Here is a 17,515-nt window from a genome sequence, read left to right on the forward strand (position 1 = left end):
ATATGGTTTTTTATTTTCCTTACTATATAGTTTGTTCTGTTGCATCTCTTTTATTGCAGTTAGGTCCTGAATTTCTTTCCCTAAGTAAAAACATGTTAAGCTCATTATTTTTAGTGATTGTGTGGTATTCCATAATATGGTGATATCCTACTTTATCTAAGTACTACTTTATTGGTGGATATTATTAATTTATATATTTTTACTATTATGAATGACTGCAGTGAAATCCTGTACAGTATTATCTTTAGGTACATGTGTAAGTAAGCATTTCTATTCAGTAGATTTCTCAATGGAAGTATAATAGCTGGTCCAAGGATACATACTTTTGAAATTTTGTTGAATATTATCAAATTGCCTTCTAAAAGTTTTTTTATGAGTTAATACTCCTACCCACAGATTAATTAAGGGATCTCCTTCCTTGCATCCTTGTTAACCCTGGATAGTATCAGTCTTTTTAATTTTTACCACGTTGTGGTTTTTAGATATCTTATTTTTTTATCTTCTCTGAACTTTTATTAAATTTGTTTATTTTTGCCTTCCTCCTGTATTTGCCGTATTTACCTATTTTCTTAGTATTTTAAAGAACAAACTTAGCTTTGTAGAACGAGTCTACTTTATGGTAATGATTGTTTTTATATTTTGTTTTTATTTTATTTGTTTCTTTATTTTGGTGAGGAATATTAGCCCTGAGCTAACATCTGTCACCAATCCTCGTCTTTTTGCTGAGGGAGATTGGCCCTGGGCTAACATCCATGCCCATCTTCCTCTACTTTATATGTGGGATGCCTGCCACACCATGGCTTGATAAGTGGTGTGTAGGTCTGCGCCCAGGATCTGAGCCTGTGAACCCCAGTCTGCCGAAGCATAGCGTGTGAACTTAACCACTACACCACCAGGCCGGCCCCTTTATTTTATTTTTTAATCATTGTAATTAGTTTTTGATTTCTATATTATTGAATTTGTATGATTAGTTTTTTTGGTTTTTGGTTTTTTTGGTGAGGAAGATTAGCCTTGAGCTAACATCTTTTACCAATCCTCCTCTTTTTGCTGAGGAAGATTGGCCCTGCACTGACATGCATGCCCATCTTCCTCTACTTTATATGTGGGACACCTGCCACAGCATGGCTTGATAAGCAGTGCATAGGTCCATGCCCGGGATCCAAACCTGCAAACCCTAGGCCTCCAAAGTGGAGCGTGCAAACTTAACCACTACGCCACTGGGCTGGCCCCTATATTTTATTTTTTAATCATTGGATTTATTTTTTGATTTATATATCATTGAATTTATATGATTAGTGGTTTTTGTTTTTTTTTTTTTTTTTTGGTGAGGAAGATTAGCCCTGAGCTAACATATTTTGCCAATCCTCCTCTTTTTGCTGAGGAAGATTGATTCTGGGCTAACATCCATGCCCATTTTCCTCTACTTTATATATGGGATGCCTGCCGCAGCATGACTTGATAAGCAGTGCATAGGTCTGCGCCCGGGATCCGAACCTGCAAACCCAGGGCCGCCAAAGCAGAGCGTGTAAACTTAACCACTACGCCACCAAGCCGGCCCCCTGTATGATTAGTTTTTTAATGTAGCTTTAATTTTTTTTATTTTATAGTGAATATGTTAAGTCTGCGAAGTTTCATTTTGGTCGTTCTCCTAACAATATATTTAATGCTTTTTACTTTCCACTTAAAACTTCTACACTAAAATAAGCTGTGACTTATGAAAATATTGTGGAACTACAGTTATTTTCAGGTGCCCCCAAATCCTCTTTGAAAGTAGATATGTTATAAATAATTATTATTCTTGAAAAATGTTTTTTGTGTGTGTGTGTGTGTGAGGAAGATCAGCCCTGAGCTAACATCCGATGCCAATCCTCCTCTTTTTGCTGAGGAAGGTTGGCCCTGGGCTCACATCCGTGCCCATCTTCCTCTACTTTATATGGGACGCCACCACAGCATAGCTTGACAAGCGGTGCGTCGGTGTGTGCCCAGGATCTGAACCTGTGAACCCTTGGGCCCTGAAGCAGAGCACGTGCACTTAACTGCTACGCCATCAGGCTGACCCTTGAAAAATGTTTTAAGTCAAAAGATAATATAAACTTCCATATTCATTCCAAAGATTAGTAGCTTTTCTTATTAGGAGTTTCTTATTTGTTTCTAACCTGTATATCTGTACCTTTGTTTATGTATTGTTATTTTATTTTTAGTGATACCGTATATTTACTAATGAGATTTAAATCCTTGTGTCGTATATTTTATAATGTAATTAGGGAAGGATATAGTACGTATTTAGAATGAAAATTATTGAACATATCAGTGAAGTATAGTGAGAGTTACTTCTTCTAAGTCACTTTACCTTTTAAAAATATATTTCAGTTGGGCTAAAGCCAGCATTTTGTTGCACAAGGAAAGAGCTTGTAAGGCTTAACGTCCTTCACATTTTAGTACCAAATTGGAATTTTTCATTGCCTGTCTTGACTAATACTTTTTTATTGTGAACAGTTAAAATCATAAAAAAAAATGCTATGGTTATAATTCTTAAGACATGTTTTTAATTGATGTTGGGATATCTGTTTCATAAAATTCATGTCTCTGTGTAATATTAAATTTATTCACCATGAATTCAGCATTCCATAGAGTTTCAGTGGTCAATAAAAATTCAGAAAGCACATTAATTGTAAAGCAACGAGGTAGGTACATTTCTCAAGATTTAGCACCATATAATCTTACTTAGGATGGAACTGATTTCATATTTTAGTGAAAGCTTTTTGGGTTTTTAGCAATCAGCATTGCATTAAACTGCCTGCCAGGGTTTTTCTCATGCTGATTTTGCTGTTGTGTTGGTGACAGCAGTATGGCAACAATAGACTCTGGAAATAGACCAGATTTATTAATATTCACATCACATTGAAGTGAAAGCAACTTGACCTGGAACAAAAAATGATTGACTTGTTTTGTAACAGAAAATTTAGTCTTTTAATAAACTGAACCAAATGGAGAAAGCTGTCTAGCAATTTCAGTTTAGATTATTGCCTATGTCATTATTTTTTTTTCAAGAGATCAAAAGTATTTATTTCAGTAGCCTAAGTATTTTGAACAATTATAGGATAAGTAGCATATTTAGTTCCCCAAAACTTAAGATTATAATAAACTATTTAAAAGTTAGTAACTTTACATATCAGTTCTTCATCCCATTTTATCGTTAGGAATAGATACAACATACTGAAAGTTGTTGTTGGAGTGTTAAATAATTTCCACTTATATTGGGTGAGAGTATGGAAAAGGGTTGAAAGAAGGGTTGGGAAAGCATATATTCTTACTGTTTCCCCTTCCTTATGGAAGTATTATCTAAAGGAGATCTGAAATGGTATAGGAAGAATGTCTGGCGAGTTATGAGTAGAAGTGTTTTCCTGCAAACCTATGCAGCTCACCTTGCCTATCTCTTCAAATGAATTTGCTAGATGACTGAGTAAAATTCATATAAATATTATGTTTTAAAAATAAAATAATAATAGCATCTCATGATTATATTTATCTTACACATCATTTAATTTGGATTCTGGTATTTTTTTCCTATTGAAATGTGTTTTCTTATAATAAAAAAGTGGAAGTTCTCTGATTGGGTGTTTAGAAATCTTATAACCTGTGGCTACTAAAGTGAATCTTGATACTTTAGATGATTTTCTTCTGCTTAGGTAACTTTGAAACTTTTAGTATTATATCCAACCGTTTAGATTTTCTGGAGGCATAACTGAATGTGCATAGAATTGTTCATTAAAATGTATGATTTAACTTCAAGCACAAATGCAAGAACTCAAGTTCTTTGAGATTATCAAAGAAGTTGAGATTATCAACTTCTTTGAGATTATAGCAAGACTTTTCTTCATATGGTAATATCTACTTTATAGTTTTCATTGAACATGTTTGAAAGCAATGATTATTGTAGAGTAGAAATAAAAGGAATGAATTACTTATACTTTCTACTGCTTCTTAGTCTCAGAATCGTGAGGTTTATGGAATATTTTTGAAATAACTTTTCTGTCCGATATGTAGTATATCAGTTTACTGTAAAGCAGATAGCTATCTGTCACCTTTTTTTTTTTTTTTGTGAGGAAGAGCAGCCCTGAGCTAACATCTGATGCCAATCCTCCTCTTTTTGCTGAGGAAGATTGGCCCTGGGCTAACATCTGTGCCCATCTTCCTCTACTTTATATGGGACGCTGCCACAGCATGGCTTAACAAGTGGTGCGTCTGTGCGCGCCCTCTGGCTTCTGAAGCGGAGCTGGCGCACTTAACTGCTATGCCACCAGGCTGGCCCTGTGTCACCTTTTAAGACTTACAACTATATGATTTCACTCATTCACTCATATGTGAAAGATAAACAACAACAAACAAACAAACACATAGATATAGAGATTAGATTGGTGGTTACCAGAGAGGAAGGGGGGAGAGGGGAGGGTGAAAGGAGTAAAAGGGCACATGTGTACTGTGACAGATAGTAATTAGTCTTTGGGTGGTGAACATGATGTAGTCTACACAGAAATTGAAATATGATGTACACCTGAAACTTATACAATGTTATAAATCAATGTTATGGCAATAAAAAAATAAAGTTAAAAAAAAGAATTACAATGTTTGAGGCATTGTGTAAGTGCCTTACATAGGTTGTTATTTAATCCTACAACAATCCTATTATGTAAAGGAGGAAACCAAGATTTAGAGCTAGTAACCTTTCTCTGGGTTACTCAGATATAGAGGATGTTGGAGCTGGAATTAAAACCCATTCTGCTTGATTCTGAAGACTTCTTGCTAACAGGCTGTGGGTGAAACAAAACATTATATCTGGAAATGTGAAGTTAATCTCAACTATAAAGTTGACTTTAAGATTCCCTCAGATCATATTAATCCGGCTCTAATAGTTTCACTCTTTGAATATTTACCAGAGTGTGTGTGATGGCATGATACGGAATGTGTGACTGACTTATACCACCTAGTGGTCTACCATCTCTTATTGATTTTTCTTCATTCAGCTAGTTAATTATGTAGATGATCAGTTGAGATTTTGAATTATGTATCCACTTGATATTAACATATTTTGTAAACAGAACCCAGGTATACTAAGATAAATTGACATTGAATTAAAACACCCAGATTTCCTGATTTGATAAGCAGTGTAGATCAAAGATGTTAGAAGTAGAAAATATTTTCTCAACTCTGGATATTCACAGGTTTTTTTTTTTAAATAAGTATTCAGAAAGTCCTTATGCTTGATTTATTAATTCTTAATTTTACTTCAATTTAATGAGAAATAATTCATTTTCTCTGTCCCTTAGTACGTTGTATTTTTAGGTTTATTCTTGAATCATCATTGTTCTTCATTATAATATTATTGTTAAATACAGCTAAAAGGATTCATTGATCCAAATGGGCAACCAAACAGCTGCCATAAACAGCTTTCTTCTACCATCTCCAGGTTAGAAAATCATGGAAAAAGATCCTGGTTGGCCTGACTTAGGTCATATGGCATCCCTTGTATCATTATCTGTAGAGCAATATATTATGATCGGCCCAGCTATGATTATTTGCTTATCCCTAAGGTCAGGAAGTCTTCTGTAACCAGAAAATGGAGAGGAGGGTCGCCACCATTACTCATTTATTGACTACATATTATGTGGCTATTTTTTGCCAACATTTTGGAGTTTTGCCTCAGTAGTAATTAACAATTAGCTCACTGACTCTGGTGGATACTCTGAGAATCATAGAGTAGCAGGGCCTTGCCTTCTCTCCATTAACACTAGAAAGTGCATTATTCTTCCTCGGTTAGGAAAAAATGGCTAAATAAATGTAGTAATACTATGTGTGAATTTGTGTGTGTGTATCTCTATAATAAAGAATTAACTATATTATTAAGTGATAAAGTCTTCCAAGTAATACATTTATTGTCTTATTTATCTTAATCATTATTTCTTTACCTTAGATGAGGAATGCTATTATGATCATTTTAAATATCCATTAATTTATAAAATAAGCATCTTAGTGGCTTATCCAGCTAGTCACTGTTCAATCCCAAACCTGAATTTTTGCTTTTTATAGTTTTAACTCACATGGTAGCTATTTCATACACATGGTAGTTGGTTGTAACTGGTTTTTTCCCACACCTGAGTGTTGGCCATCTGCTTCTAGTTTTTATATTTTGAAGATTTTTTCTTGGTGTTTTTATTCATTGACTATATTATAGTTGTGAACATGTGTTTGTTTATTGTTTATTCACTTAATCAGTAGATATTTATTGAGTACTTGTGTATGTATATACGAACATATGCAACATATACTTTTATAAAATAAATTTTCTTTTGAATTATTGAAGACACTAGATCTTTCCAACAGAGGGGTGATTTTCTTGCAGACAAGGAGATTACTTGCTGTTAGTATTTACAGGAGGGTCTTTTATATATATAATATAATATATATAATATATTATATATAATATATATATAGTATATATTATATTATATATATATACTTTGCATTTATTGTATCTTAATATCCTTGTATTTGTCTCTATATGTAGGTTTATAATCATAATACATATTAAATATAAAGTATTATTTACAATGTGGGAAAAACTAACTAAAATGTTTAAATTAGAACTTGGTAGGGCCGGCCCCGTGGCTTAGTGGTTAAGTGCGTGCGCTCCACTACTGGCGGCCCGGGTTCGGATCCCGGGCGCGCACCGATGCACCGCTTCTCCGGCCATGCTGAGGCCGTGTCCCACATACAGCAACTAGAAGGACGTGCAACTATGACGTACAACTATCTACTGGGGCTTTGGGGGTGGGGGGGCAGGAAGGAGGAGGATTGGCAATAGATGTTAGCTCAGAGCTGGTCTTCCTCAGCAAAAATAAGGAGGATTAGCATGGGTGTTAGCTCAGGGCTGATCTTCCTCACAAAAAAAAAAAAGAAAAAAGAACTTGGTAGGAAAGATGGTGTTTGAGTAGATGGTTTCTTTTTATTAGTAAACATTTACTGTTTTTTTTTGTTTTTACAGAAATGATATAAGCTTATTTTAGAAAATTGGGAAAATACACCTAAGAAAAAAGAAGAAAACAAAAATAACCTGTAATTGCAAAAATAAATCACGGATAAAAATTTTGATAATCATTTTTCCATTTTTTTTGCAGATATATATATCTCTCTACATGTTTATATAAACATATGACCCCCCCCTTCCACAATATGAGCTGTGCTATATATTTTGATTTGAATATTATTCTTTTTTGTTTTGTTTTGTGAGATGATCAGCCCTGAGCTAACATCCGATGCCAACCCTCGTCTGTTTTGCTGAGGAAGATTGGCCCTGGGCTAGCATCTATGCCCATCTTCCTCTACTTTATAGGGGACGCCGCCACAGCATGGCTTGACAAGCGGTGTGCCGGTGCATGCCCAGGATCGGAACCTGCGAACGCTGGGCTGCCAAAGTGGAACGCGTGCACTTAACTGCTGCGCCACCAGACGGGCCCTGAATATTATTCTTGATAGACTTTTAAACATTTTGGTTGTTTCCGTTTTCCCTCCATAATAAACAATCTTGCAATGAACAACCTTATTTCTTATCTAGGAGTACGTTCATGGAGGAGTACATTCATGATCCCTTTGCATAAATTTCTAGAAATGAAATTTCTTGATTTAGGGGCATATAAATTAAATGTTTAGGAGCGTATAAACATACCCAATGACAAATTGAAGATTACTAAAGCAAGAAGTTGATCTGGTTAGTAATGACTAATTCAAACCTCACATTTGGATTTCAGCTAGTTAAATAAATCTGTTTCCTTTTTTTAATGAGATGTACATGATGATTAATTCTTAGCACTTTCTCAAAAAATTTTAGTACTTAACTCTATCCTCCCCACCTCCAACTTCTAAGTTCAATATAAGAAATGACTATTCAGATGGTCATTTAGTATGTACATAAAAGATAATTTGAAGATAGAATACAGATTTTGTGAACTGAAATTTAAGGACTATGGTTTTCCAAAAACACAAATTTAGAAAAAGCAAGTAACATCTCTTATTCCTTTCAGGCCGATCAGTTGATGTTCGCTTTGCATTTTGTTCGAGGCATGCATCCTGAACTTTTTCAAGAAAATGTAAGTGGAAGTAAAGGAGGAAAATGTTAGGGTTACATAGAAGTTTGGTAATGGGTGGATTTATGGTTAGATTAGAAATTACTTTAGGCTAGAAATTATATATAAACCTATTAATTTTTTACTAAGTTAGAAATTTAGTGTAAGATGCTGATTTCCAGTTCTGCTCCCTTCTGGGTGATGCCAATATTCTGTAGTGATGGTAAGGCAGAGAAAGAAATCTAAGTAACTTACCACACTGCCTAGATTGTTCTAAAGCCAAGTCTACTTATTCAGGACACCAGAGAGTCAGCTTTCTTATTTCTTGGTCTAAGCAGTGGAACTGATAAATATAAAAAGTGAAAAAATATGGGGAAGCAGCTACATTGTTTGTTACCACCACTGACTTGCTCAGAGTCAGCAGATGAAGCAAGAGGTGGGCAGTTCTCAGAAGCTTCCTTGAGCCTGCAGGTTTATGTTAACCTTTTTATGTATAATTTATCTTCTTTGTCTATGACTTGATTTCTGGTCTGCCGTATAACACCCTGTAAAACTTGAAAAGAAATTCCTTTAAGCTAGAGCTAGCTAATCCATCTCTGGTGTGCTTCTAATATTTAAAAAAAATTATTTATAAGTGATTTTCTCATTATTATGCCCTTAACATAAAGTGAGAGTCCAGGGGGCCGGCCCAGTGGCTTAGCGGTTAAGTGCGCGCGCTCTGCTACTGGCAGCCCAGGTTCGGATCCCCGGCGCACACCGACGCACCGCTTCTCCGGCCATGCTGAGGCCTCGTCCCACATACAGCAACTAGAAGGATGTGCAGCTATGACATACAACTATCTACTGCGGCTTTGGGGAAAAAAAGGAGGAGGATTGGCAATAGATGTTAGCTCACAGCCAGTCTTCCTCAGCAAAAAAAAAGAGGAGGATTAGCAAGGATGTTAGCTCAGGGCTGATCTTCCTCACACACACACAAAAAAAGTGAGAGTCCAGTAGCCAGGGTGGGAGGGACAGTGCAACTTTGACCTAGTAACCTTTGATTCTACTTGGTCAGATTTTAATTATGTTCTGGGTTCCCCTCATTTGAATAGTTAAAAAAATGCAAACCAGTCTACATGCCTATGTTCTCTATTTGTTTCTCTCATGCTTTGGCTGACTTGTATAGTTTCTCCTAAATTTATGAACTTGACTCCTTTTATTTCTACTGTTAGCTTTGATGCCTTTCTCTCATCTTGTGTGTTTTTTATCATGATCAATATGTTCCACCATGTATAAGAGTTAATATTCCCAATTTTCCCTCCTGGAGTATATATAAATTATTATTGTGAAAGGAGAACATTTTTCTCTGACTCACGTATTGTAGTAGTAATCATTCCTATTTTACTTATTTGTGACTATCTAATTTCAGTAGGAAGAGTGAATGGTCAGGGTGGGTGAAGGCAGGAAATATGTTGCTTTGGTAATTTTTCCATATTGCTCTCAAATTTTAATATGTTTTTGCTTTATTTGCTGGCCAATGTGTAACAAATAATATGATAATGTCCATTATTATCTGACTGACGGGGAACCCAGAGTGAAGACATAGATTTTCATAGAGCACTAGATTCCGTTGATCAATGTTGATTCCATGGATTAATTAAAAAAAGGAATAATGCCAGTCTTCTCTCAATCTTTTAGAAAAGATAAGTTAATGGAAGTACTTTCTCTATTTTTTCCCAACATACACGATTTTTAAACTTTTGGTGCACCTTATGCTTATCTGTTAGTGAGGAATATCATATAATAGGACAAATTAATAGGTAGTGACAAATGATAAACGTGACATTCAAATTTTTAGATATTGAGACTTACATATATATGATGTAGTTATATTTTTTGTTTTAATAAAATCATTCCTAGATTTCATATTAATATTTTATGTTGGTACATGAACTCATTCTTATAACGTTAGTGTTGTACTAGAAGTGGGAAAGTGTGAAAGGAGTTTTTTCCATATCCTTAAAAAACTGCATTGTAAGCCATCTTACAGGAAAATTAAGAAAACTTTGTTACTGGTTAGTATTTTTATATTTCTCATATTTTTATTCACTAGGAATGGGATACGTTTACAGGTGTGGTTGTTGGAGACATGTTGCGGAAAGCTGTAAGTAAAAATAATAAAATTATTTTACTCTTAGAGAAAATAGTTCTGGCTTTGACTTTATGAAATATGATTTGCTTCAGAGGAGTTTTAAATTATTGTTGAAATTATACTTTAATTAGGGGATATGTCCTTGCCTCTATTGCCCTACTTTAAAATGGATCGAAGTATATTTTTTGTCCTTGAATACATATATTCTTTTGAGAATAATATTAAATACTAAGAAATTAATATAGTTTTTTTTTCAGTATATATATATTGTTCCAAAAACACTTTTATAATACTAAGAAAATCAAATTTTGTATTATAACTAGGAAAATTTTCTTATATAACTGAAGTTTAAAAATTACTTGTTAAAACTTTTGATAACTTGATTCAAATTTAGCTTTTTATCTAGTAATTTTCTATTTGAACATGTAGTGGATAATATTATTCTTCAAAGCAATATACACGAACTGTAATGCAAAACCTAGATTATGTCTGAAATGCAAGATATGATTAAAAATAATATAATTTTTATGGTAGTTTTTCTTTACATTTGAGTTTTTGTTACGTTTCCCAAAAGATTAAGCTCAGTGAAAATAAATGCAACATTTGTCTAAGTGGTTGTCTATGTATGTTATAAAGAATTTTACAATATTGACTTGTAAAACAAAGAAAAGTAAATAAGACATAGAATGAGTTTTTTTTTCAAAATGGTATTCATAAAATTAGCTAGTCAATTGTTTACTTTTTTAAGTGTGAATTTCACCAAATATACGAAGGAAAATAATTGCTCTTATTAAAGGACTCTCAACAAAGAATTCGTGATCAGCTTCCCTCTTGGATAGATCAGGAAAGAAGCTGGGCAGTGGCAACATTAAAGGTATTCCTTTTCTGCTATGAGGGATATTTAAATTTTTTCCGTATTCGAGTTATTTCTGTTTATATTTTTTATGTGCTACTTATTCATACTCAGTATTGATACTTCTGTGAATATGACATAAAATCCGTGGGTAAAAGCACATCAAAGAATTATTCTGATTAGTCCTTTAATCATGAATTAATTAATTACATCTTTCATTCAACATATACATGTTGAGTCTCCACATTGCACAAGACTCTATGCTGTATACCCGTAGAGAATATAGAGATAAGCAGATAAAATATCCTCTGATATGATATGTGGAGGCTTTATTTATAGAGTAATTCAGGATTGGTAATGAGATGCAGTATGATACTTATGTTGGAAAGAGTTTCAAATTCAAACTCTTTCTCTCACTTTTGTTTATCTTGTAAATATCTCTCACACTCAGCTCTTCTTCATCCTTGCAATCACTCGCTTAGTTTTGGCTCTCATTATGCAGCTGACTTTGCTGTAGAGCCCCTGCTTCTAATCTTACACCTCTCCATTTTGTTATATCCTTTCCAGTTTAAAATTTACTTATGACATGGTTAGTGCCCTATTTAAAACCTTTCGATGGTTTCTTATCACTCATAGGATAAAGTCCATAGTTCTTTGGAAAACATATAAGATGATCCATGAACTGCTCCTTGCCTGCCTCTTCAGTTTTACTTCCAGTCCATCCCCTCAGTGTTCCCTGTTCTTACTGGTCCCATTATTCCCTCTACCTGGAATGCCTTTTGACTGTTTTTATCTGTCAAACATCTGTTTATTTTTCAGGACTTACCAAAAGCATTACCTCCTATATAACTTGTTGCCTGATTTCTCCATTCTGTCTTTTCAATCGGCATGTATCTTGAACATTCCTATATCATAGCACCTATCATACTGATTCAAAATGATTTGTTATGTCTACCTCTTCTGCTAAATTTTAAGTCCATTGAGATTAGGATCCTTGCCTTATTAAACTTTATTTCCCTAACATTTAGTGCAAAACCTGATCATTCATTCTTTTGTTTATTCAGTAAGTGCCTACTATATGCCAGATGCGTAGTTACTTTTGTTAAATTCTAGTTTTTTTGGTTGAACAAATAAGATTATGAGTAGATAAACTGATGACACATGGATAAGATGAATTTTGTGTTGTTTATATATTCTGTAGGGTTAAAATATTTATTAAGTATTTATAATGTGCTGGTTGGGGATGGAAAGTAGAGATATATAAAAGTCTTGGCTCCTGCTTTCCAGGTGTTTATTACCTAATGTAGAAAACATTTTTTTAAACAAATAATTAAAATAGAATGCAAAAAATGAAAACCGGTGAGAATTTGAAGGGATTTCTGGATTATTGGGCAGGACCTCTGACTATCTCATGAACTCCTAATGGCAAAGTTAATAATAATCAGTATAGTACAGATCATTATTATTTCAACAGTTTATCTACCAAGAGGTTATACTTGGGGAAAAATCTTACAGTGGTAGCCTAAGAATTTCAATGATGCTTTTTTTCACATACTCATTTCTATTTAAGTAAAGAATGGCAAAACATTTAGGAAAGGCAGCTTTCCTATTCAGAGAAGGTTTATAATATACATTAGTGTTATCATTTTAGTTTACAAAACATTTTCTAACGAATTATCTCATTTAATTATTATACAAATGCCAAGAGATAGGTATTATTAACTCTTTTTACAGAGGAGAAATGAGAGTCAGTAGTAGTGAGTTGTTAAATGAATGAACCTAAGATTTCTTTTTAATTTCATACATATTTTTTGAGGACCTATTATGTGCCAAGCATCATGTTAAATACTTTAGTTGCATTATCTTATTTTATCATTACAATAACCTAATGAGGAGGTCACAATTATGCCTGTTTTAGAGAAGAAGAAACTTGAGGTGTAGAGAAGTTAAATAATTTACCCAAGATCAAATAGCTGGGACGTTTTGGAGCTATGATTTCAGTTCAGGCATTCTAACACCCAAGTCCATGCCTTTAATATCTATATTTTGCAAATATAATGTTTTCTGTCTCTTTCTCTCTCTCTCTCCTCCCTTTCTTTCCCTCCCCATCTCTCTGTCTCTTTTTTCCCCAGTGTGAGGGGTGATGAGGATGGGGGCATGGGGAAGGAAAACCAGTTCAGAGGCCTGACTCTGAACAGTCTTGTCTGTTTTCTTTACTCAGGCCAAGGTGTTGTTTTTGTGGGGAGTGAAAGACAAATACACTTCTCTCAAAATCTCTACATATGTTTCCATTCTTCCTTTCCTCCCCCTGCTTTTCTTCACAACTATCATAACATTGCAGTAGCACATAGTAAAAACAGTAAGAATAGCAAGCATTTATTGATGACTTATTGTCTTCAAGGCATTATGCGGAATTTGAAAATGGATTGTCTCACTAAATACTTTCAACAGCATTGTGAGGTAGATACTGTTTCCTCATTTAGTAGGTGACGAAACTAAGGCACAGAGTGATATAGTCACTTGCTTCTGGTCACTTAGAAAGTAGAGTCAGAATTCGAAAATGAGCTCTTTGCTGCGGTTCAGGCTTTTTACCACTAGTCTTTACTGCCTTTATTTCATAAATATTTGTTGAATAAAATAAATGGATTCTGCTTTATATCATTAATTGTTTTCTTTATTAATCATTTATTTAGTGCCTACTATGAGTCCACATAGTGCCAGTGGAATGAGAAATATTTTATAGTATAAAAAGACTCTGTACTGAACAAACTTACACTGTAGAGAATCTAACAGATAATTACCTTGTAGTAGGGTCGGCACCAAACTAGAGCTACACCCTATGGTGTCTGACATGCAGCCAGAGAGCTTCCTAATGGCCATGTAGCCTATCTCAAATTTCTAGCCAAAGACATGGTGATTATATAAGGTGTCACACACATGACACAGTAACGTAGTAGCGGTGCAGCCTTATACACTAATAGTGCAAAGTTAATAGACTGCCATCAGGTGTTTCCTAATAGGCTCAGATCATTTATTCAAAATAATTAAATTGAAATGTACTTAGTTAATTTTCTACTGTATAAGTTTAGTTGATTACATAATGAAATTTGGGCAATATAATGAGTTATTTAGAAATGAACATAGGTATTTGGATAAAACATCCTTCAGTACTTGATTTATGTTTATTTTACATGAAGTTCTAGTACTGCAGAGATAGACCTTCCAAATTCACCATTTTCTTCAATAAAAATTCTCCATCTATGCAGAGTTACATTTCTGATCTCATAGCCCACTGTTGAAAAAAGTTTGGACGAGAGAATACTGTTTGAGGTAGAGGGAATGAATAAGTTGAGGAAAACCTCTGAGAGATGATATTGTTTAAGGTGAATATTGAATGCTGAGTAGAAATTTAGAGGAATCTTGAGTAGAAATTTAGAATATTTAGAGGCAAAGGAAGCAACGTGTTCACAAATAGGGGCATCAAGAAATATGGTTTAGAAAAGCATGCTTTGTTAAGGATTTTATATTAATATGAAATTTGGCATATTTTTACACTCTAACGTGGAAATCAATTGTGGCAATGCTTAAAATTTGCACTTGTATGTGTTCATTATACTTCAATAAAAAAGAAAAACATCTGAACTTGTTTTTAGTGAAAACATTTGTTTCTCCACAAGGTGGAGATAGATAGGTACAAATATTTTTACATGGAGAAAAGATTTGTTAACTTAAAAGTATTGAATTATTGCTACTTTGGAAATATTTTCTTTTAATTAATTCCAGATTGGATAAGTCTGCCATATTATTTCTGACCTAGAAATAATTAGATAAGGCAACATAAAGTAGAAAACAAGTAATAAACATCTATCAATAATTGGTGTCCATTTACTTTTTTAGTAATATGTACACATATTTACTTATATTTGTTTGTAGCTCACTACTATATATGGTTATTTTTATTTTTTAGATTGCTCTCCCCAGTCTTTATCAGACCCTCTGCTTTGAAGATGCGGCTCTGTGGCGTGCGTATTATCATAATTCAATGTGTGAGCAAGAGTTTCCATCTATTCTTGCAAAGAAAGTCTCTTTATTTCAGCAGGTAAGTTATCTAAATGCATAAAAGTATTTAACATTACTCTTGTTGTTCAGAAGCCATTTAAATGAAAGCTCTGCCTCTGTTTGTCACGTAACCTTAATGTGGCATAGGTGAAGAGGAGCTTTCTCCTTTTGCCATCTTATCCAGATAATGAAATCACTGACAAAATTTCTGTGTAGGGTGTTTTCCACTGTAACTCCTTTTACTCCCTCTGCCTCTGTCCCAAGAGTGATTTTGCAATAGAGAAAATGTCTTACAGAAAGAAATTGATGTATAGATTGTGCAGGTTCTTCACTCATTTCCCAGGGTTCTATCTAGGGGAAAGACCTCATGGTGAGGAACAGAGGATTTTTTCCCATTCTATTTCAAAATAGAATGATGAACCCTACTAGTGGGTTCCACCCAGTCTTTTGGTGAGGCAAAAGGCTTAGAGTTAGAGAGCTCTATAGGAGTTGATGCTCCAGGAAATGACCCTTCCATGTATATCTTTTCACTAGGCTGCTGACTGTGGTTCTGTCCCCTTTGCATCCCCTTGGTGAATTCTATTTTACCAAGTGTGTGTAAAAAAAACCTTCATTTGAAAACTTAAACATCTAGAAATAGATATACATGATTCAGCATAAAAATAGTGATTTGAAAATTTTAGGCAAGATTTTTGGGCCTCTGTTCTGCGGTTGTCAGAAGTGCCTTATCTGCATACCCTTATTTTCACTTGCCGTTTGGTCCTTTATTAGATCCTGAAGACATAGATAGTCCTATGACCATTACATGCAGATGTTTGCTTTTGATGATAGGTTTGAGGAATGAATAGATTTTAGTAATATTTTGGCTATTAAAGATGTGTCTTTATAATACCTATTGTGACAGTTTGAGGCATAGTAAGTATTGTGGAAGTGATAACAGTGTTCGTGTATTTTAGGTTACATTTGTTTAATTAACTAACATTAACTATTGTTTAGTTAAAGCTATTGTGATTATTTAAAAATACACTGTACTTTATTTTAAGGTTCTTGTGGTACAGGCTCTTAGACCAGACAGATTGCAAAGTGCCATGGCTCTATTTGCATGTAGAACTCTGGGTAAGTGTAATACTTTTCTGGAATTAGACCACTAACATGAATGATTTGTTTTTAATTCACATTTTATTTTATGCTGATCTTAGTTTAGAAGATTATAAGGTCTTTTTTCCTTCATTCTGTTTATCTTACAATCTCTACCTGGTTTAAAAAAAATTATTCTCTGTGTTGGATACATTTGATGTATTATTGACATCCTGTATTTAGTTAAGACATTTGAAGTTTTAAAAATTATTTTCTTATGAAAGCACTTTACACATTTAGACATTTGTCCATGATTAGGATTTCAAAGCAGGGAATCAAATGTTTGATTTAGACAAAGTAAAACATCCTCACAGATACCACAGTCTTAGGAAAGAAAGCCTTCAAAATGAGTTATTTTTGCTCTGTTAAAAACAAAAATGAAGAATTTGTGTGTCTTTTATATTACATACAAACTGTGCAATATATTTTCTAAGTCTTTCAGATAGTCTTGTCTGAAGAATTAAAAGTTATCACTCATTTGGAAATAATAAACTATACCATATTTCCATTTGTGCAAGAAAATTTGGGAAAAGTATGTTAAAGAAAGACTGAAAAGTGTTTTAGTTGAAGCACAAAGTCATCCAAGAATAATGGATCTTTACTATTCTAGACCACAGGAGGTTTTAGAATTATGTTGGAAACGAAAAGTTTGGCATAGTTAAAATAGTATGCTGACAATTTTTTCTAGAAATCCTCAGTTTCTGTTTAATTTTTCCATGTGTATGTATATGAGATTTTATATAGAAACTGTTTTTATTTATTGTAACTTACATATATTCCAATCAAGTAAGCCTAATATCATTTTATGTATGTTTTCTCTAAATTAGAATTTATCATATAAACAAGCTTAGCACAGAGTTTTTTGAAATTGAGAAAATATACTAGGCCTTCCATACTTGTCACTGAAAAACTCTACAGTACTGAATAATCATTCTTTTGTTAGTTTATAAAACTGTTGTTGTTGGTTATATCAGGGTATTATTTTGAGAAACTGTCTTTTAGCTTCAGATGATCAGTTTTACTCTAGTGAACACACTCTTTCATAAAACTTGGATGTTCATAATGATAATCACAGCTAACACTTAAAAAACTCTTAGTATATGCCAGGTACTAGTCTAAGTGCTATAGATGTATCAGCTCTCTAAATCTTCCCAGCAACTCTATTTCTATATCCATTTAAAGACGGGGAAACAAAATCACGCAGCTAATAAATGA

General features: G+C 33.8%; 1 protein-coding gene across 2 annotated transcripts in view; it reads left to right on the forward strand.

Annotated features, from left to right (window-relative positions):
- The window catches only part of DYNC2H1 (dynein cytoplasmic 2 heavy chain 1), a 293,258-nt gene that overhangs the window by 133,921 nt on the left and 141,822 nt on the right, over positions 1-17,515 (forward strand). For both annotated transcript variants that reach the window (XM_087433636.1, XM_004427391.3), the window contains exons 71-75: positions 8,079-8,144; positions 10,213-10,263; positions 11,048-11,125; positions 15,072-15,203; positions 16,207-16,279. In XM_087433636.1, the coding sequence (XP_087289762.1) occupies positions 8,079-8,144; positions 10,213-10,263; positions 11,048-11,125; positions 15,072-15,203; positions 16,207-16,279 (400 nt within the window). The remainder of the gene's footprint in view (positions 1-8,078; positions 8,145-10,212; positions 10,264-11,047; positions 11,126-15,071; positions 15,204-16,206; positions 16,280-17,515) is intronic.

This window comes from Ceratotherium simum, chromosome 7 (genome assembly GCF_057802395.1).
Source record: "Ceratotherium simum simum isolate JZ-2026a chromosome 7, ASM5780239v1, whole genome shotgun sequence".
Classification (NCBI taxonomy): Eukaryota; Metazoa; Chordata; class Mammalia; order Perissodactyla; family Rhinocerotidae; genus Ceratotherium; species Ceratotherium simum.